General features: G+C 43.7%; 1 protein-coding gene across 8 annotated transcripts in view; it reads left to right on the forward strand.

Moving 5' to 3' along the window:
- Positions 1-1,339: 1,339 nt before the first annotated feature.
- Positions 1,340-21,934, forward strand: part of Senp6 (SUMO/sentrin specific peptidase 6) — a 78,208-nt gene continuing 57,613 nt past the window's right edge. For 6 of the 8 annotated variants that reach the window (XM_006511016.4, XM_006511017.4, XM_006511014.2 and 3 more), the window contains exon 1: positions 1,340-2,337. In XM_006511016.4, the coding sequence (XP_006511079.1) occupies positions 2,289-2,337 (49 nt within the window). In that variant the 5' untranslated portion in view covers positions 1,340-2,288. The remainder of the gene's footprint in view (positions 2,338-21,934) is intronic. The other 2 variants (NM_001311110.1, NM_146003.2) reach the window with 1 other exon arrangement.

Raw genomic sequence — 21,934 nt, forward strand, 5'->3', positions numbered from 1 at the left:
CTGGGTGTGAGGGGTGGTCGCGATTCCCGGCCAATGCACTAAATGAAAGACCCACAACGTGAGGACTCCCCCACGTTTGGACTCAGGAGAGGTGATACCCCAAATCACTCACGAGAAATGGTCTTGATGCAAACTGCAAAAGGACTTTTATTTCAAGAGCACTCTTGGGCCCACAGTCTTACACCACGAAGGGGTAGAGGACCGTGGTGCCCAGAGTAGCTGGGTAAGGGGGTATTTAAAGGAAGAAACCATAACTCAAGGGGGTGGGGAGGGCTTTGTTGGAAAATACCAAAAATACCAGTTAAGTGGAAAGTCAAGACAGTTTTCTAGGAGCCTCTAACAATAGCATATTTGCATAGAGGGTTCCAGCAATGGTCAGGGTGGGTCAGGGTGACTTTCTTTGAACAAACATGCCCTGAACCCAGGAAGCAGGTTGCTGGAGGAATGCCGCTATTTGTTTTATGATTAGCATACCATGGAGCATTGAGTCACAAAGGTCACATTCTCAAGCCTGGGCCTAAAGGCCTAGAATCTTTTGTTTTTTATGTTTCACTTTTTCACTCAAAGGGCTGGAGAAATGGATTCAGCAGTTTGGTTAGCCTGGGTACCCTCTTCCGGCCTCTGAAGTAACTACAAGAAGCAGCTTTCCCACCCTAAATGCAGGCAAAACACCCTCCCCCCAACCCCACCCACTTTTTTTTTTTTTTTTAAAGAAAAAATGTAGCCGGGCAGTGGTAGCGCTAGCTCACCTTTAATCCCAGAATTTGGGAGGCAGAGGCAGGCGGGTTTCTGAGTTCCAGGACAGCCAGGGCTACACAGAGGAACCCTGTCTTGAAAAAACCAGAAAAAAAAAGAAAGAAAGAAAGAAAGAAAGAAAGGAAGGAAGGAAGGAAAGGAAAGAAAAAAATGTTTATTAGCTGACCACACAGCTAAGGGGCTTGAATTTCTGTAACTTTTTTTTTTCATTTTCTGCATTTTTCATGGATTTGTTGTTGTTGTTGTTGTTTTTGAAGACAGGCTCTTCCTTTGTAGACCAGGCTGGCCTCCATCTGACAGAGAGATCCACCTGTCTCTATCCCTTTATGGACTGGGAAAAACCTACACCACTACATGGGGTTTGTAAGAAAAAAGAAGAAAAAAAAAAGCCCCTCAAATTGTATCATAGTCTACTGTGTTCTCTCCCCCCCCCCCCTCTCTCTCACACACACACACACACACACACACACACACACACACACACAAAGTGTACTGGCTCAATCATATCATATATGCATTGTTTGGAAGATGGATGTGAACACAATTTTATTTTCCAATTACCTGGCTTCATTTTTTTTTTTTTTCCTTCCCATGGCACGTTTTAAATTCAGGGTCAGACAAGAACTTGGAGCGTTTCTTTAGAATTTGTGGTGCGACTCGACCAAATAGAATACCTGGCCGGCAGGCTGGCAAGCGCTCGCAGGCCGGCTCTGCCATGGGGGCCTTCCGAGGAAGGGGTTTTTGTTCGTCCCTCGCCAAGGCCGGCCAGACAAGGCCACCCCAGGCCGGCAGGACGACAGCCCCCGGCTCGGGTTCGGCCGAGCCCGGAGGGGGGCGAGCAGGGACCCGAAGGGAGAGAGAGGCTCTGGGGCGGCGGCGGCGGCGGGGCGGGCCCGGAGGCCGGTGGGGGAGGAGCGGCGGCGGGGCTGCTGTGGCGACCGACGCGCGGCGGTGGCGGAGACCCACCCCCGTCCACATGGACAGTCGCCGAGGCCTGGGCTGATGCTCTGACGCCTGGGCGGGGTGGGCGGGCGGCGGCGGCCACTGCTGGAGCAGCGAGGGGTCGCGGGCGCCTCACGGTCGCGGAGCCCTCGCTCGGCTCAAGCCGCTGCGGCCATTTTACGGCCCGGGACGTAGAAGGCGTGTGAGCGTTCGCTCCGTTCTCCGTCCTCCGGAGCCAGCGGCGGAGCGGGGCGGAGGGGAGCGGAGGGAGCTCCTCAGAGGCCGGCGCGGCCCGGTGGATGGGGAGTCGTGTGCCGAGGGGAGCCGGGCCCGGGAAGCGCCGCCGCCGCCGCTCACGGTCCCCGGTAGGCGCCTGAGGAGAAGCAGCCCAGGCCGTGGGCCTCGCCGCCTCCCGTCAGGCCCGCTTTTGTGTGGGGGGCCCGGCCGGCGGGGAGCGCCCCTCGCGGAGGTCGAGCCCGAGGCCCGCCACCCTGCGGCTGCTACCCTCCCGACGCGCGGCCCCCATTCCCCGCCAGCACCGCGCCGGTGTCGGCCATGGAGTAAGAAGGAGGCGGCGTGGAAGGAGGAAGATGGCGGCGGGCAAGAGCGGTGGCAGCGCTGGGGCTCTTTTCCTGAAAGGTACGCTCGGGTCTCCCTCGGGGGAGAGTCGGGGGCGAAATTCGCCGACACCGGGGTGTCTCCCACCCCCGGGCCGTGATACTCAGCTCTCTGCTCCGGGTGGGCTTGGGGCCGCGGGGGCCACGGGGGCCCGGACGGCCGATGGCCCGCTGGGAACGCGCTGCAGGCGCGCCGACTTCGGGTCCGCCCGGGCCAAGGCTCGGGCAGGCCGGCGCGAGGCGGCGCGGTGGTAGCGCAGCGAGCCGAGGCCCAGGGCGGCCTGCGAGGGGCGCGCCGAAGGCTTGGGCTCGCTCCCACCTCCATATTCTCGATGGGTGCCTAGTGGGTGAGGAGCAGACTTCGTCCGCGTCTTTCTTAAGCGTTCGTGGAAAGTTTCAGACCTAAGCTTGGTTGAAACTGGCCGATCCAAGGAGGCAGGGGGAGAGGTGGTGGTTAACACTGCCCTGTGGTTAAAAGCTCCCAGGCTAGCCGCTGCCCTCGGGGTGCAGGTTAGACCCGGCGGTGCCCCGAACTCCGGTGAGATGTGTTTGGTTGTTTATACTTTGTAAAGCAGGTATGGGAGGTGGAAAAAAAAAAAAAGAGAGAGAATGAGCTTCCAAGTGTCGGTTTGGAGACAGCCGGGGAAGGTAAAAGAGTTAGGGTGTGTTCCCATTTTTAGTCGCTTGTGAAGCAGAGTTAACTATTTCAGTTGGTGGACCAAGCCGGCTTAAAAGGTCTATTTTGGTTTGGTGTGGTGGTAAATGGATAACGATACTGGTTTTTGCCTATGGCTGTAAAGGGACTTCCATAATACAGGTACATTTAGTTGCAGTTGTGAACCGGGAACGTAAACGTTCATTCGACTTTAAATTTCCTGGTAATCGGATTTGTAAATATGTTTAGGAAAATAAGTCCGCGTTCAGTAATTGTTAAGTATATTTACTCTTTGGGGGTAATTGCAGGATTTTGTTTTCTAGATGAAATATATCCAGGCCATGCTTTAAGATATGATTTAGAAATATTACAGAATTAAGAAAATGTAGTTTAAAATTAAGAAAGACTTGCCGGGCGTTGGTGGCTCACGCCTTTAATCCCAGCACTCGGGGGGCAGAGGCAGGCGGATTTTTGAGTTCGAGGTCAGCCTGGTCTACAGAGTGAGTTCCAGGACAGCCAAGGGCTCCACAGAGAAACCCTGTCTCGAAAAACAAAAAAAACTAAAAAAACCAAAAAAAAAAAAAAAAAAACCAAAAAATTAAGAAAGACTCTTAGTGGTAACGGGAGGGAGGCTATGCCTTGTTTACTCCTTGACCGAGTGGGTTGTGAATGGAGACTAAGAGGAAAAGTAATTTTCTTTATTCTTTGTACTTGAGAATAGGGAAGTGGGGGGGGGGGGGGAGCAGCTTTCTTTACTTTGCAGACCGGACTTTATGTAAGACGTGGGGAATGGTTGTCCTCTATGATAAGGAAAGCTAGTATGTTCTCATGACTTCATTTCATATTACCTCCATACTAATTTGACCGTGGTAGGGAACCCCTGCCAACAGGCGGAGAGAGGAGTAGTAGCTCGCAGGTAGCCGGTGCTTAAGCGCCTGTGTTTTTGTTTGGAAATTGGAAATTCACCAGATGGTTTTCTGATGTTCATAGTTTCTAGGCAGATGATTATACGTGTAGGTTTTTGTAGGTTTGGGGCTTCTATGGGCTTCTAATTGAGTTTAAATTCTGAGTGGATGAAACACAGCATAATACAAGCACAAAGCCATCACTGAGAGTTCATCTGATTTCCATTGCTGTTAGTTTATTCTAATTTACTCCACTGTAAATGTACAGATGTGAAAGTTTGGGTTTCATCTTGTCTCATCCAGCTTTTTTTTGTTTAAAAAATTGAGACAGGATCACATTATGTAGTCCGGCCTTGAACTTCTGGAAATCCTCCTGCCTCAGCTCAAGGATTACAGATATGAGGGTTTTAGAAATTACTATTTTAAAACCTTTTTAAGAACATTTATTTATTTAGTTTAGTTTATTTTGGATCTTTGCCTGCATGTATGTGCAATGTATACAAGCCTGGTGACCACAAAGTCAAAAGAGGGCACCTGGAACTGGAATTATGGAAGGTTGTGAGCCACTATGTAGGTACAGGGCCCTGCACTTTGGTCCTCTGCAAGAGCAGCAAGTGGTCTTAGCCTACAAACTATCTCTCCAGCCTCTAGGCTTACTTTTTAAAGATCCCTATATTACACTTTGGTTTTTCTCTGTTAGTTTGGAAAAAATGGAAGTAGGTTTTGTTTTTGTTTTTTTGTTTGTTTGTTTTGTTTTGTTTTTAACTCATCAAATATATTTAATAGTCTAGTCTGCTTGGCTGGAATAAAACAGTGAATGAAATATTTAAAAGTCACTACCTTCATGGAACATTTAGTGAAGGAGACTGTCAACAAGTTAAAAAACCTCAATGCATTTAGAACAGTCCTATCCATGGTTTCCAGAACTTCTATCAGTTTACTGAGGTTTGCTCAAACTAAACAACTGTTTATAATGCCCTGGTGCCACCTGTGCTCATGAATCTGCATGCAACTACATGGAATACTATTTTATTTTTCTTATCAATTTATCAAATGACTCCTTTGTGCTTCTTAGCCCTATGAAAATAAAAGCTCGGTGAAAGCTATCCGGATGCTTGTGGTTTTACTATCATATTCTTATGCCTGGAACAAACTTGCTGTTAATGAATAAACTGGGTCATTACAACGGGCAAAAGGCTGCAGAGGAAGCATAGAGAACAATGATGGAAACATTATTTTATGCTTTTAAAGTTAAGAAAAGTGTGACACATGCTTTTAATTTCCCCACTCTGGAGGCAGAGGCAGGCTGATTTGAGGCTAGCCTGGGCTATAGAGTGAGTTCCAGGATAGTTAGGGCTACATAGAGAAACCCTGTTTGGAAAACCAAACCAAACCAAACAAAACAAGAGAGAGAGAAGTGGGGTGGGGGGAGAGAAGAGACAAAAGAAACAAAAGAAAGCAAGAAAGGTGTCTTAAAAAAAACAAAAAACAAAAAACACCTTGGTCTTGAGGTACTACTCAAAGGAGAAGACACAGGTCAGGGTTTAGAGCAAACAATGGTGAGAGCAGTAGAAGCTCTGTGGTACAGGATTGAAACTATGTCTCTTTCAAAGCTGTAGGAAGCCTTTGGAGAACTAGGGGCAAAAAGTATCCTGATATAATTAACACATACTGTAGTACTTGCTCAGTAGTAGAGTGCTTGCCTAGGTTTCACAAAGCCTTGGGTTTGATCCTCAGCTTGGTAATAAAACAGACAGGGTGGTGAATGTCTATGATCCCAGCACTTTTGAGGCGGAAGTAGAAATGTTCAAGGGCATGCCTATGGGATACACGATACAGGAGACTGTTTTTTTTAAAGGTCACTTTGGTAGTCCTCTCTGCAATAAATTAACAAAAGTGCAAGAATTAAAGGGAAGTGAATTCAAAACAAAACACTGTTGCAGTTTTGATAGAAAGAAGTAAGCCTGGCTTGGAAATTGGAAAAGGAGAGTCAGTAGGCAGAGGATAGTTTGATATAGAGTTTGTAAGATTTACTCATACATTGCTCACTTAAGATGAAAGTAAGGGAAAACTCCAGGTTCATTCTTTGAGGTTGAGCTTGAGGTACTAGGAACTAATGCCATTCATTGATCCTGAGTGGACTGAGAAGGGAATTAATGCTTTGCAGGATCCCAAGTCTCAAGTGGATACCTTTGCTCTAGACTATGTTTTAACTGGTAAGGGGAATTCTAGTTGTGTGCTTTTGTGACTTCTCTAGAGGGAAGAGGCTACTATTTATTGGATCCTTTGTATTGTCCTTGTGTTGAATTTTCTTTTCCACCTTTGACTGTTTCTTTTACATCTGTTGATATACTGAGGTCATGCAGCTCCTTCTCACTTGTGATAGACAATTTAGACAGGTTTCTCTGTTCATTCAGCGTGTGTTTAGGAATAACAGTTGCTTTATTTAGTCACTACACAGAGGCACGTGGGTTTTTGGCTCTCCTAGTAAGGAGACTAAATAATCATAATGACACATAAAGTTACAACTGTCAGGTATAAGAAAGGATTTATTCACAGTAAGAATTGTATCTATCAGAGTACTTTAAAGTGTGACTAGGGGAAGGAGTGGAGGAGAGGCAGCTTTCCAGGCAGAGACAGTATAAATAGGAGGACCATGGATGTTATAGGGGATGAGAACAGTGCCACCAGGCAGGGGGCTCGAGTGGTGATGCTGACCATGATGTCATCAAGTGTGCTTCTAAGACCCGTGACTTCCATGTGGAGACAGCTTTAGTGAACCATCTGGGAGAAGATGATTACTGTGTTTGGGCAACTATAGCTTGCTTATTCTGCTTCCCTTCTGACATTCTCTTTCATCTGTGATACCTTCCGCACAAGACTTAGACCTAGTTTGCTTTCTCATTACCTTTTTTTCTGCCATCTGAATTGCTTTCCGTGTTACTTTCTCCCATTTAGAGTGTGTGTGTGTGTGTGTGTGTGTGTGTGTGTGAGAGAGAGAGAGAGAGAGAGAGAGAGAGAGAGAGAGATTGAGAGCGCACACCAGAGTGCACATGCATGTAAGCAGACAGGGGTTCATCACGCCTATATGTGAAGACCAGAGGTCAAAGTGTCTTCTGTCACTCTAATGACTTTGAAAGTCTTATTTTTTTTTATTATTATTTTCTTCATTTACAATTCAAATGCTATCCTGAAAGTCCCCTATACCCTCCCCCGCCCTGCTCCCCAACCGACCCACTCCCACTTCCTGGCCCTGGCATTCCCCTGTACTGGGCTTCTGCTACATAAGCAGCTAGAGACACGAGCTCAGGGGTTACTGGTTAGTTCATATTGCTGTTCCTCCTATAAGGTTACAGACCCCTTCAGGTCCTTGAGTAGAAAGTCTTATTTTAAAAATGTTTATTTTAGGACTGGAGAGATGGTTCAGTGGTTAAGAGCACTGATTGCTCTTTCAGAGGTCCTGAGTTCAATTCCCTGAAACCACATGGTGGCTCACAACCAACTGTAGCGAGATCTGATGCACTCTTCTGGTGTGTGTCTGAAGACAGCTACAGTGTACTCATATAAATAAAATAAATACATCTTTTTAAAAATGTTTATTTTATTTTAAGTCAGAAGATATATTGGGTTTCCTGGAATTGGAGTTTCTGAAGGTTTTTGGTCGAGGGAGGGTTGAGACAGGGTTTCTCTGTGTAGCTCTGGCTGTCCTGGAACTCACTCTGTAGACCAGGCTGACCTCGAACTCAGAAATCCACTTGCCTCTGCCTCCCAAATGCTGTGATTAAAAGCGAGTGCCACCACTGCCTGACTCTGAGGGTTATTAACTGCTATGTGGGTGCTGGAAACTGAGCCCAGGTCCTTTGTAAGATCAAGTGTTCTTAACTGCAAAGCCCTCTCTCTCACCCTTTGATGTCTGTCTTCCCTCCTTTTTGTGATGCATGTATATGCTTGTGTTTATGTGTGCAAATATGGGCACATACTTGCCACAGTATACATGTAGAGGTCAGGGACAACTTTAGGTATCACTCCATGCCTTATACCTTGTTTGAGACATGCTTTCTTTTGTTGTTTGCCAAAGCATAGGCCATGGTAGCTGGCCTGTGAGTTCTGGGAAGTGTCCTGACTGTGAACTATCCTGCATAGTTGCTACCTGCCCATAGAAGAGCAGGGATAGTACAGCACTGGCTTTTTGTGGTGCTGGAAATTGGAATAGTTTTCTCATGCTGACCCATGAAGTGCTTTATCCACTGAGCCATCTCTCCATCCCTCTACCTTATTTATTTATTTATTTTAATGAGCCAAATGTCTTATTTATTCATTTTTTTCATTTAAAGTACACTTTGCTATCTTTAGCCTAGATTCTTTGCTATGGTCCTTAACCATTACACAACTGTATCCAACCATTTTCCATTTCTTGTCGTCAACCTTAATTAAGTTGGTTTAATTCTTAGCACAAAGTGCTCCCACCAACTTGACATACACATGCTTATCACAGTTAGATGTCATTACACAAATATAGGCTTGGGGCTTGTCCAAGGCCTTGGCAGCTTCATGAATTCCACATGCTAAGCCATCATGGAAGAGAGAGGTCTTCATAATCTCTTGTAAGGTGGCAGTAATGTCTATTAAGTGCTAGCGGCAGTGCCTTCCTGGATCATACTTAGGAAGCTGACTCTTGGAAAAACTGCACCTTGTTTGTTTGTTTGTTTTTAAAATACAGAATCTCTCACTGAACTTGGAGCTTGTGATTCGGCTAGACTGGCTGACTTAGCAAATCCCCTCTGGGATCCTCCTGTTTCTCCCTCCCAGTGATGAGCATACAAGCATGTGCTGTTACACACAGCACTACTGATTTCTAATTTAATTGATTTGTAGCTGCAGAGCATCCTTTACATACTTTCAATTAAAAAATTCTTGAGACATATTTTATCTCCCATAATATATTCTGTCTTGGAGAATGTATGTACTTGAATGCTTTTTTTTTCTTTTTCTTCTTTTTTGACTTTGTTTTTTTGGAAATAGGTTTCTCTGCATATTCCTGGCTGTTCTGAAACTAGCTCTGTAGACCAGGCTGGCCTTGTTAGGGCTCAAACCCAGCACTTCCTCCATTCTGACTAAGCACTCTACCAACTGAGCTGTGTCCTGTCCTGCACCTGGCATTTTATGTGGGAGAGACATCTGAACTCTGGGCTTTGTGCTTTTGCTGCAGCACATTACCCAGTCATTTTACCAATCTCTTGAAGTACCATTTCTGCCTTCCCTTTCCTTTGGAACTTTCAGCCATCCACCTGCTGGGGTGTACTGTGTCTAGTTCTCCCTTTCTAGGGTGTGACAGTGTTCGCACCTTAAGTTCAACACATCAGGGTTGAAACACATGGTGATGAAAGACTGCTTTTATTTTCTGAATGTTTAGTTGCATTGATTTAGTGTATAGTCAGAGGACAGCTTGGTGGGAGGGAGTTGGGTCTGTCCTTACCGTGAGATGAGGGTCCTGGAGACTGAGCTAAGGTGGTCAGGCTCCCTGCCCTTGTCCCCCTTCCCTCCCCCTGTTGTCTTCTAAACCGGCAGAATGTCTCCCCATTATGGTTAGTCATACTTTTATATATGAATTTAGTTTAGAACCCAGGCAGTTTTCCAGTTTCACAGAGACAATACATTTTTTATTACTGTCTATTGAACTCACACAGTTTGTTTTTCCATGGAGTGTGTGTGAGGCCTGTAGCTTTACTCAGAAACCAATCCCATGGTTCTTTGTTTAGCCTCACTTTTCTTTGTTGTTTGCTTGCTTTCTGTGTTTTGGGGTGGGGATCTCAGTGAGGAGCCTAGGCTGTCATAGAAGTCAGTAACCCAGCCCTTCTTTCTAGAAGGTGGATGTTTTATGTCACCCTGCCTCAGCTTGCATTGCTGGGATCAAAAGCATGAGTCTGCAAGCCTGCTCAAAGGTTTTCATTGATTTCCTTTTAGGAATTGCATCCTAATGCCTTTATTTATTTATTTTATGTATATGAGTGCTGTATCTGCATGCCTACATGCCAGTAGAGGGCAACAGATCCTAATGAAGATGTTTGTGAGCCATCATGTAGTTGCTGGAAATTGAACTCAGGACCTCTGGAAAAGCAGACAGTGCTTTTAATGGCTGACTTCTCTCTCTCCAGCCCCTAAAAAAGATTTTAATTAGAAATGAACTTAGAATATAAACTTGGCAGTCAGAATGCTGGGATCTTACCCATGGCTATATTATTTAACAATTTATCTTGTCTCAGCTTTTTTTTTTTCTCAGTTGTAAAACAAGGATAACTGTTGTGTTAGTAAGCTAGTGAGCTATCTGCCAGAGCCACAAACTACTATGAAAATCAACTTAAAAAGAGAAAGGTTTATTTGGGAATTTTGGAGTTTTCAGCACGTGGTTAGTTGGCCTGTAGACTAAAATGATTATTAATATGGCAATTATTCCTTAACCAGATTTTCCCCAAATAACCACACAGAGACCTTTTCATATTTAAAAGCTTAGGTCTTATCTGGGCAGGCTTTCATCTAAGTTAACTTGACCACCTAGCCCCATCCAGCCATGTGGCTAGCTAGCCATACCTTCCAGGCCTGTGGTCACATGGGTCTCCTCTCATAACTCCTAGCAAAGGCTCTCCTCGTCCTATCCAGGGTACTTTTCTTCCACTTCCTGCCCAGCTAATTGGCCGTCATATTTTTTATTAGCCAACAGTTTCTTGTATATATTGATTGCTTTGATAATAGTGTTTTGTCATAGCACTGAAAAAGTAACTTCAGTCTAGGCATCATACCTTTTACACTTGGGAGGCTAGAGGACAGTTACCTACTATAGCAGTTACCTCATAAGATTGCTGTGAGTAATATGAATATATATATATACACACACACACACGTAAAACAAACTCACTCATTTAATAAGCACCACGTGTTAGTTAATGCTTTTCTTTCTTTCTTTCTTTCTTTTTTTTTTTTTTTTTTTGAGACAGGGTTTCTCTGTGTAGCCCTGGCTGTCCTGGAACTCACTCTGTAGAGCAGGCTGGCTTCGAACTCAGAAATCCACCTGCCTCTGTCTCCCTGCAGAGATTAAAGGCATACGCCACTACTGCCCTACTATTTTCTTAACTAGTAGAAAAAATCCCCTTGCTTATCTTTCATCACTCTATCTCATACATTTGGACATTAGGGATTTTTGTTTGTCTTGTTTTTAGTTTGTTTTTTTATTTTTTTAATTTTAGTTGCTGATCTTGACATTATAGATTGATTGATATAGTGAGAAAGAATAGAAAAGAGTGTTATGATTTCTTTGTGCTTTGTAATCTGTAAATTGATTTTTCTTTTTGCCATTATAAAATACGTTGAATATTTGAGGAACTCCAGATATTCTGGTTCTGTGACTCAGAGCAAGCCATTAGGGAGATTGGAATTGGAGCTTGGGACTTAATTGATTGTCACAGCTTTCTTCAGCACTTTTCTTTTGTCCTCCTGTGCATTGTTCCGTATTTTCCCTTTTTTTTTCTACAACCCTCCAAAAGGAGGAGGGGCACTATAGAAGAGAAGGAAACAGGCAGTTATAGGCATTGTTCATTGATAAGGCAGTACTGTGGGAGGGCAGAAGGGGAGGCTACGCTTTGGAAGGACCCAGACTTAAGGACACAACAGGGACATCATTCAGTGGTAAGTGTCAGGATGCTGCAGCTGTTTGATTCTACACAACTCTCTCTTTCCCCTAGTAGTTTTTCCAGTTGTCGAACATAGTACAGTGGTCTCCTCTTATCCACGGTTTCCTTTTCCTTGGTTTCAGTTGCCCATGGTCAATCACAGTCTGAAAAAACATCAAATGGAAAAAAATCCCAACAATAAGCAAGTCATGGTTTTAAATTGCACTCCATTCTCAGTTGTAAGGTATACTCTTGGCAGACACTGTCTCTATCCAGCCTTGTGTGCTCCCTCCCCAAACGAGATGGAGTCATTCTGTATGTCCCCAAGCCTGGTTGTTCCTGGCTTTTTATATGACTGTCTCACTAGTCACTTGCCTTGATTATGAGAGTGATTGCTGTGCTTTTAACATTTCTTGTGCAGTTTTATTTAATAATGACCCCAAGGTTCAAGACTGGTGATGCTGTTGATCTGAGCTTGTTATAAGAGAAAAGGTCAGAGTTCTTTAGTTATAAAGAGAAAAATATAGTCATGCGCCAAGCTTGCCACAATCTATAGTAAGAATCAAAATCTGAAGACAGATTTGTTGGCAATATAAAACTGTAAAAGTTATAGCCACAGTGATATATATATATATACATATACACATACATACATACATATATATGAATGATTACATATATTGTTATATGTAATCAACTTAGAAAAGGCATTAAATTACAGGGTTATGTCCACTGGCATTTTGGAACGTTGTGGGTAAGTGAAAGACTACTATTTTTCTCAAACTTGCTAGGGACATATTTCATGAAATATAAGTTTCCAAATTTGGAACAGTTGATGAAGTATAAAAAAAACAAAAACAAAAACAAAAAAAACGGGTTAGGGGTGTAGTTCAGTGATAAAGTGTTTGCCTGCATGCATTTATGAGCGCCTATGTTCTAGCTTAAGCCCTGGGGTCGGTAGAGTAGGTGGGAAGGTAAAACAAAGCAGCACATCAAGTCATTAGATTTACTTTGATCAAGAACTGGTAGAGGATTTTCTAAAACCAGGCAAAGTGCGTGAACAGTAACTGGGTTATATGAGGGAGAGAATCTTGGGTATTTTGTGGTTATAGAGAAATGTAATTTTAGTTTCATGGATGTGTTCAGAGACTTTAAGTATTGCTCTATTTTCTTTATCAAAAAATAAACATTTACATAGATCTGGGAATTGAGAAAGTTTAGCTGGGTGATATTCGGGGGCGGGGGGGCATGAAACAATTGTGGGCTGATGCACTCTGGTTTGGGTACTCTGCTCCCAGGTTGGCTTTATTCATGTATCTGTCTGTCTGGCCCCCTCCCTTTCCATGCAGTCTCTAGGCATGCATCTTTGAGTGGTTACTTCTAAAGAGTGGGCTTAGACTTGCATGGGGAGCCAGGAGCTCCACAGAAACTGCCTTTAGGAATCTTGACAGTTCTGAGAAAGAGCTACACAGCACCACTCCAGGTCGCCATTCTCTGACATTTTCATCACTCCCACCCTAGTCAGGATCTTGCTGTGTGTGTAGTCCTGCCTGGCAAGATACTTTGTGTATAGCTTAGGCTGGTTTTGAACTCATGACAGTCCTCTTGCTTCAGTTTCCTGGCTTCTGGATTACATGTTTGTGTCCTTGTACCTGGTACACACTTCTTTCTTTATGCATCTATCACTGAGCTATGATTACACACATATATAGATATGCATTCTCATATAAACTATATCTACATGTATGTAACTCTTCTCTTTTCTATTTCTTCTGGGTTTTTGTTTGTTGGGGTGTTTTTTTGTTTTTTTGAGGTGGGGTTTTACTGTATAGTTGTGGCCAGCCTGGAACTCACAGAGATCCACCTGTCTCCACCTCCTCCTGAGTGCTGGGACTGAAAGTGTGTGCTGCCATACCTAGAAGCTTATGTGTTTTATAGTAAAAAAACAAGCTAGATTCAGTAGCATTAGTTTCCCTCACCTGACCTGTTGTATGCTCAGTGGAATGACTAGACCCCATGTGAGCAAATTTAGTTTCACTGTCCAAATTGATATTCAAAATCCTGCCTGTTTTTTCTAGATATCATCATCATCTTATTTGTGTCCTCAGATTGTCACATGTGACTTAAAGTTATAGTACTTTATTCCTGAATATTTTTATTGTTGCATAAAAATTGTTTATTCAAAGTTCAAAATTACTTATTGAGTTCTAACCTAGTGCTAGATGATTGTCATAGTTAGCACTAGTTTCTGTACTTGATATATCTGAGAAAAGGAAACCTTAGATGAAGAATTGTCTCCATTAGATTAGCTTGTGAGGATGTCTTTGGGGCATTTTCTTAATAGCAGGTTGATGGAGGAGAGGCCAACCCATTGTGGGAAGTGCATTGGTAGGCAGGTAGGACTGTATTTTATCAGAGAGCAAGCTGAACAAGCCATGAAGAGCAAGCCAGTAAGCAGCATTCCTTCTTGGTTGCTGCTTCAGTTTCCTGCCTCAAATTTCTGCCTTGGCTTTCCTTCAGTGATGAACTATAACCTGTAAGCCATTTCTTTTCCCAATTGCTTTTGGTAATGTTTATCACAGCAATAGAAAGCTAATGAAAACAAGCTGTGTTCTTAAGATTCATCTGTTTAATTTTATTAGTGTAACTGCCTTTGTCTGTCTGTGGTGATGGGGTATGGTCACATGAGTGTAGGAGCCCATGGAAGCCAGAGGGATTGTGTCCTCTACAGTTGGAGTTACAGGTGCTTGTGAGCTGCCCTATGTGGGTTTTGGGAACCGAACCTGCACTTAATCACCCAGCCATTTCTCTAGACACTTATATCTGATTTCTGTATGTTTATGTATCTGTTGTTCTGTATGGATCCTATATTCTGGAGAATAGCCTTTGGTTGAATTTTGTTTTTGTTGTTTTGTTTTTTTCCAGACAGTGTTTTTCTGTGTATCCCTTGCTGTCCTGGAACTCACTCTGTAGATCAGGCTGGTCTCATACCCAGAAACCCGCCTGCCTCTGCCTCCCAAGAGCTGGGATTAAAGGCGTGCACTACCACTGCCCGGCCTGGTTGGATTTTTTAGATGGAAAATAACCCATTAAAACAATTAGTTTTAATAATTTTTTTATTTTTTGAGATTATAATCACATCATTTCCCCCCTCCAAACTATCCCATAAACCTCCTTTGCCCTCCTTCGGATTCAACTAAATTACTTCCTGCCTGTCTTAGGGTTTCCGTTGCTGTGCAGAGACACCATGACCGAGGCAACTCTTCTGAAGGACAATTTTCAATTGGTGCTTGCTTAAACAGTTTCAGTGGTTTGTCCATTATCGTCATGGGAGGAAGCATGGCAGCATCCAGGCAAATGTGGTGTTGGAGGAGCTGAGTGTTCTGCATCTTGATCAGAAGGCAGCTAGGAGGAGACTTTCTCTTCAGCCCCCAGCAAAGCTTGATATCAAACCCCACTCCCACTATGATAGACTTCTTTCAACAAGGCTACACCTTCTAATAGTGTCACTTCCCATGGGCCAAGCATATTCAAACCTCCACACTACCTATCATTAAGATTTTATCTTTTGCTTCTTTAAAAATTTTAAGAGTGTGTGTGTATAACAGAAGAGGATATTGGGTCCCCTGAAGTTACTGGTGGTTATGAGCCAGCTGATGTGGGTGCTAGGAACTAAATTCAAATCCTTTAGAAGAGCAGCAAATAGCAAATATTCTTTACCCATTGAGCAATCTCTCCAGTCCCCTTTTGCTACTTTTGTTGCATCTTTTATCCACTATTATCTTGTCCTTACAACATTGTCATTTTGGTGGAGAATATAGACGAAGAAAATGTATGTATTGAGCTGGAGGAATAGCTTAGTGGTAGAATACTTGCCAAGCATGCATAAGGCATAGGTTTGATTCCCACTACTGGAAGAAACTGTTTAATTTCTTAAATAATTTTGTTAATTAATGGAAATCTTTCCTTAACCTTTTTAACCATAATTTCACTGGAGTACAGTGGCTATATTGTTCTACTGATAATTATCAGTGTTATTTATAGCTGTATGTTGACATGTAAATACTCAGGGACTTTTGAGGATTTTAAGATTCTGCTTAGCATGCAGCAAGCATTGTGTTACATCCTTAGCACCACAAAAGCTGTACACATTGATGCATATCTGTGATTCCAGCACTCTAGAGGTAGAGATGATATGGTCAGAAAAAGATCAAGATGGTTCACAGCTACCTAGGCAGTGTAAAGTAGCATAGGCTACAACTAGACCCTGTCAAAGAAAGAGAGAAGAGTGGGGAGGGAAGGAAAGGGAAGGGAATAGAGAGAAGCACTTTAAAGAAGGGCTTATTTTGTCTTACAGTCTGGGAGATTTCATCATGTTCAGGAAGCAGTGAGAGCAGGAAGTGGGGCTTGGCTATGTAACCTCAAGACCTGCCCCAGTGACCTACTTCCTCCAGCAGTATGCTGCCTCCTAATGATTCTTTAGCCTTTCCAAACAGTGCCAAAGAGCTAGGAATCAAGTATTCAAACATATGAACCTATGGGGGACGTTTTCATTCAGATCATAAAAGTTTACCCCAGGCTTCCATAGGCTTATAGCTCTCGTGATGTACAGTGCAATGCCCACATAGTCATTAACAGTTCCCGATACCATACAATAGTATATACTAAGTCTCTTCTGATATTCAGGTAACAAACCCTGTATCTGTGAACCCCCCCCCATATAGTTTTTATTTTAAGTTACATACTTCCAACATAGAATGGCACAGAATAAACATTTCTATTCCAAAATGGAGATGTGGGTGTATACCAAGGAAAAGTCAGATTAGAGCAAGACTGAAATCTAGCAGGGTAAACTCCAAATCCTGCAGTTCCATGTCCTGCTTCTATAACTAGTGGTAGTATCAGCTGGCTTCTAAATAGCCCCATCTCTACCTATCTCCTGCACACAGCAGACATAACCCCTCTGTAGCCAGCTCTGTTCCTTACCCACAGCTTTTGGTTGGTGGATGTTGATGGTCCTGACATCTGCAATATTCTTTGGTCTCCACTGCAACCTAGGCATCACTTTCACAGCTTCCCCCAGGGGCCAGGTCTCTGATACTCCCTCACATTGTGTGGGTTTTGTGGCTCTCTGGAACCATGGACGTAGACTCCATGACCCACTCAATCTTGAATCTTTGAAAGCATGCCTGAAAAACTACTGGGTGAACAGAACATGGACAATGTCAAGTTCTGTTGCCAGCTTCAGATGGCCTCTTGCCCCTTTGGACCACAGTTATGTCAGCCTCTGTATGCTTTCCAGGCTGACTCTAGCGAAACACTTCCCTAGGTGGTAGGCCTCCTTTGAGCTGTGCTCTGAGTTCAGGCTATAGGGTAAGTTTTGAGATTTTACAATGTGAGACTTTGGTGGCTGAGATCTTGTACTCGGGGCCTTTCCTGTTGTCTCATGCCGAGCAAGAGGTTTCCTTTGAGCACTCGCAGCCACCAGTCACCTTTCAGTATTGACTCCATATTTAAACTTACACATATTCCTTTCTTTGACAAACTGACAAGGAGGAAGATAATGGAGGAGAGAAAGACAGACACAGAAACTGACTGACTGAATACTCAAGATACAATCCACAAACCACATGAAACTCAAGAAGAAGGAAGACCAAAGTGTGGTTACTTTAATCCTTCTTAGAAGGGGAAACAAAATATCCATGGGAGGAGTTACAGAGACAAAGTATAGAGCAGAGACTGAAGGAAAGACCATCCAGAGACTGCCCCACCTGGGGATCCATCCCATACACAATCACCAAACCCAGACACTATTGTGGATGCCAACAAGAGCTTGCTGACAGGAACCTGATACAGCTGTCTCCTGAGAGGCTCTGCCAGTGCCTGACAAATACAGATGTGGATGCTCACAGCCTCCATTGGACTGAGCACAGGGTCTTGATGAGCTAGAGAAAGGACCCAAGGAGCTGAAGGGGTTTGCAGCTCCGTAGGAGGAACAACAATATGAACCAACCAGTATCCCCAGAGCTCCCAGGGACTAAACCACCAACCAAAGAGTACACATGGTGGGACTCATGGCTCCAGCTGCATATGTAGCAGAGGATGGCCTAGTCGGACATCAATGGGAGGAGAGGCTCTTGGTCCTGTGAAGGCTCTAAACCACAGTGTAGGGGAATGCCAGGGCCAGGAAGTGGGAGTGGGTGGGTTGGTAAGCAGGGGGGGGGGGGGTAGAGGGAGTTTTTGGAGGGGAAACCAGGAAAAGGGATAACATTTGAAATGTAAATAAAGAAAATATCCAATTTTAAAAAAAAGAAAAAGAAAAAGAAACTGACTGACTGACTAACTCTCCAGGTCTTACTGCATAGCACTGACTTTGTAGACCTGGATGGCCTCAAATTCACAGTGACCGTCCTGCCTCAGCCTGTGTCACCATGTCTACTTACTCAGGTCTCTTGACAGTTTTTAATCTCTTTTGGAAGAAGTTCTGAGTAGGTCTTTTATTGAATGTGTCCTTTGGAGGCTCCTCTGATTGTTCTTGATGGCTGAGTTGGCATTAGGGGTTCTAGGGAAGGGCAGTGGAGGACTGTGGAGCTTTTCCTGTCATGGTGTATGAGAGGTATTGGTGATGTAGCCTTTGGCACTGGAGTGCAAGTGTGTGTTGGGTTTCTCCACTGCCTATTGTTGGGTTTTTTGTTCATTTTGCTTTTCTTTCTTTCTTCTCTTTAAATTTGGGTGGGTGGGTGGGGGTGTGAGTTAACAAGTCTAGCCTATTCTGAAGAAATTCTTGGTATGTTCATAACATGATTTTGAAAATTTTTCTAAGGAAAATGTGTTCTTTATTTGATAGGTTCAATATAACCAGTTCTGTAGTTTTGTGTTTTTAATTTTTCTAACTTATACATTTGTATGTGTGTATTGTGCCTGTACATGGCTCCTGTGTGTGCATTAGTTCTGAAAAAGTTGTTGAAGGTCTTAATCACTGTTCACCAGGTCTCTGCCTGAACTTGGTATCTGCGTTTTCTCAGCAGTTTTAGAAGGCACCAAGCCCCAACAGCCCTCCTGTTTCTGCCCACTTAGGAGTTTGGGGTTACAGGGATCCAAATTCTGTTCCTCATGATTGATCAGCAAGTCCTTTTAACAGCCGAGCTTTCTCTCTAGTCTCTGGGGTTTTAAAAACTTGAGCATTAGCTGACTGTGAGCATCCACTTCTGTGTTTGCTAGCTAATGGATGGATCACAGGGCTCCCAATGGAGGAGCTAGAGAAAGTACCCAAGGAGCTAAAGGGATCTGCAGCCCTATAGGTGGAACAACATTATGACCTAACCAGTACCCCGGAGCTCTTGACTCTAGCTGCATATGTATCAAAAGATGGCCTAGTCGGCCATCACTGGAAAGAGAGGCCCATTGGACACGCAAACTTTATATGCCCCAGTACAGGGGAACGCCAGGGCCAAAAAGGGGGAGTGGGTGGGTAGGGGAGCGGGGGTGGGTGGCTATGGGGGACTTTTGGTATAGCATTGGAAATGTAAATGAGCTAAATACCTAATAAAAAATGGAAAAGGGAAAAAAAAACTTGAGCATTTATCGTTGAAGTCTTTACTGACATTCTCAGCAGTGGCTGAGTACTGCCGTGCTACCTTCTTTGGGTGGTCCCTTCATGAAACCGAGCGGAAGGAACAAGGGTCCTTGCTGTCCTGTCTGTGTGTCTCATTTGAATGGACTCTACATTAGTTTGGCTTTCAGCCTGGGTGCTTGAGGCACACTTTTCCTCTGTACTTGTTAAGTGTCCCAGCTTAGTTTGCTTGCTGACAAAAGCAATTTAGGAGAGAAAAGGGGTTAACTTATAACTTAGCTCACAGTCACAGTCCGGGCGGGTTTGCTTGGACAGAAGGTCTAGCAGGCACTTAAAGCACCTGCTCACATCCAGTTAAGGACAAAGAAAAAATGCTTATGCTCAGTTTGTTTTTTCCATTCTTACATAGTACAGGACCCCAAAACCGGATATGGTGCCCTCTAGAGTGGGTGGGTCCTTCCCACCTCATTTAGCACAATCAAGCCATTCTCCCTAGATATTCCCATAGGCCAACTAATCTAGATAACCTCTTATTGAAACTCTTTTCAAGCCGGGCGTGGTGGCGCATGCCTTTAACCCAGCACTCGGGCGGATCTCTGAGTCTACAAAGTGAGTTCCAGGACAGCCAGGGCTATACAGAGAAACCCTGTCTCAAAAAACAAACAAACAAACAAACAAACAAAACCTCTTCTCACAATAGTCTAGATTCTATTAGGTTGACAACTAAAACTAGTGCTCACAGTAAGTCAAATTTGTGACAGGCCAACTTCTAAAGAAGGCCACATACTGGGGGTGTCTAATTTGCAGTGCTTTCAAATACTGATGGCCCTTTGTCACACAAAAGGAAGCTGTTTTAATTATGGACTCCTGTATCCCTTAGATCATGAAAATTCTGCTCTCAACTCTTAGTAATTGAGGGTTTGTGATTAGTAATGCTCTGCTTCGTCTGTTTGGGGTGCTGTATTAAAGTTTCACAGATTACATAGTTTGTCTTTGTTGACTTTTGGGGGTTGGGAGGCGCTTTACTATGTAGCTAAGACTGGCTCAAACTCTCTGTAGCATAAACTTGGAATTTTTCTGTGTCTCCCAAGTGCTGGGATGACTGGAATGCAACACTGTACCCAACTCTAGATGAGTTTCTCAGTGCTAGGGGCTGAAAGTCAAATCAGACTATCCAGAATCAATATCTGGAAGCATCCTGCTTTCTCACAGATAGTAACTTATGTCTGTCCTGGTAAAGGGTAAAACAACTTCCCTGGGTCTTTTATAGGATTGATCCCATTGCTATAGATTCTGCCCTGTGGCTCCAAAGTTCCTTCTCTTACCACTAATCGATTGGGAGTGGGATTTTAAAAATCTGAATTTGGGACAGTCTTTACAATCCTTCAGGAGATTCAGCTGGGCCTGCCTTTCTGAGTCTTGACTAGGAAAGTGTAACTTTTTCTTTTCTGTCTCTTTGTTTTGGATGCTGGCCAGAGCTAAGTAGGCTCTTTCTGGGACTTTATACTTTCTTACTGTTTCTCTTAAGCCTGCCTCCCTGCTACTTAGCTGCTTTTCTGTCCTGTGGCTGACCTACATGCTGACTTAACTCAAACAACATAGCTTTATCCTCCTCCTTGTCTCCGTTTTTTCTTCTCTGGGAAGATGCCAAGATTTACATACAGGTTGCCTGCCTTTTATTTGAACTATGATAATTTATCCTTAAGTTGGAAGGGGGAAAATCTGAATGTTGGAGAGACAAAAACACTTAGATGCATCCTAGCCCTTTGACATTTAACCTGAAATTATTGCCTTTAGAGATCATCCTTAGAACCATGAAATTAAGTTACTTTTTGTTTGTTTGTTTGTTTTTTTGTTTGTTTGGTTTTTTTTTACAAAAATGATTTCAGGCTGGAGAGATAGCTTAGAGGTTAAGAGCACTGGCTGCTCTTCCAGAGGTCCTGAGTTCAAATCCCAGCAACCACATGGTAGCTCACAACCATGTACAGTGAGGTCTGGTTCCCTCTACTGACTTCAGGCATACATAAAGGCAGAACCCTATTTACATGATAAATAAATCTTTTTTTTTTTTTTTTAAACTTACTTAGTGTTTTAAGTAAGTTTACAATTTTGGGCTGCATTCATGGTTATCCTGGGCTGTAGCCAGTGGCTGGATACAGCTGGTAGATAGACTTTATCTTTTTTTTTTTTTTTTTTTTTTTTTTTTGGTTTTTCGAGACAGGGTTTCTCTGTATAGCCCTGGCTGTCCTGGAGCTCACTTTGTAGACCAGACTGGCCTTGAACTCAGAAATCCGCCTGCCTCTGCCTCCGGAGTGCTGGGACTAAAGGCGTGCGCCACCACGCCCAGCCCAGACTTTATCTTTTTACTTTGCCTGTTTGTCTTTAAGGTGCTGGAGATTGAAGCCAGTGTCTGTAAGCACTTCCTCATTTAGCCTCCACTTTCCCACCAGACTTGTAGATAGATACCCTTTGTCCCCAGTACTCAACTGACAAGTTTAGATCCAAGGGTAAGCTATCACAGTTATCCCTGTACCTTCTAAAAAACTAGTTGTAGTTTTCTTTTTCCTGTCCTTTGTTTGGGTCAGTCTGACCTCTTGTAACACTAAGACCCTGAACTTCATCTTAGCTCAAGCTCTATGAAATTAGACTTTTGTCATGTGGCTCCATTCATTTCTCCCTTCTCTCTTTGTTCTGTATTTCCTGATGAGCATCTCTGGTGTCCTGGTCTAGAGTTTTCTGGTTATCAAATTAACCACCTTGTTAACACACAAGGCCTCATTTTGTTTTTCTTTGGTTAAAACGCAGAGGTTGTTCAGTCTAAC

The sequence above is a fragment of the Mus musculus genome, chromosome 9 (assembly GCF_000001635.26).
Source record: "Mus musculus strain C57BL/6J chromosome 9, GRCm38.p6 C57BL/6J".
NCBI classification, from domain to species: domain Eukaryota; kingdom Metazoa; phylum Chordata; class Mammalia; order Rodentia; family Muridae; genus Mus; species Mus musculus.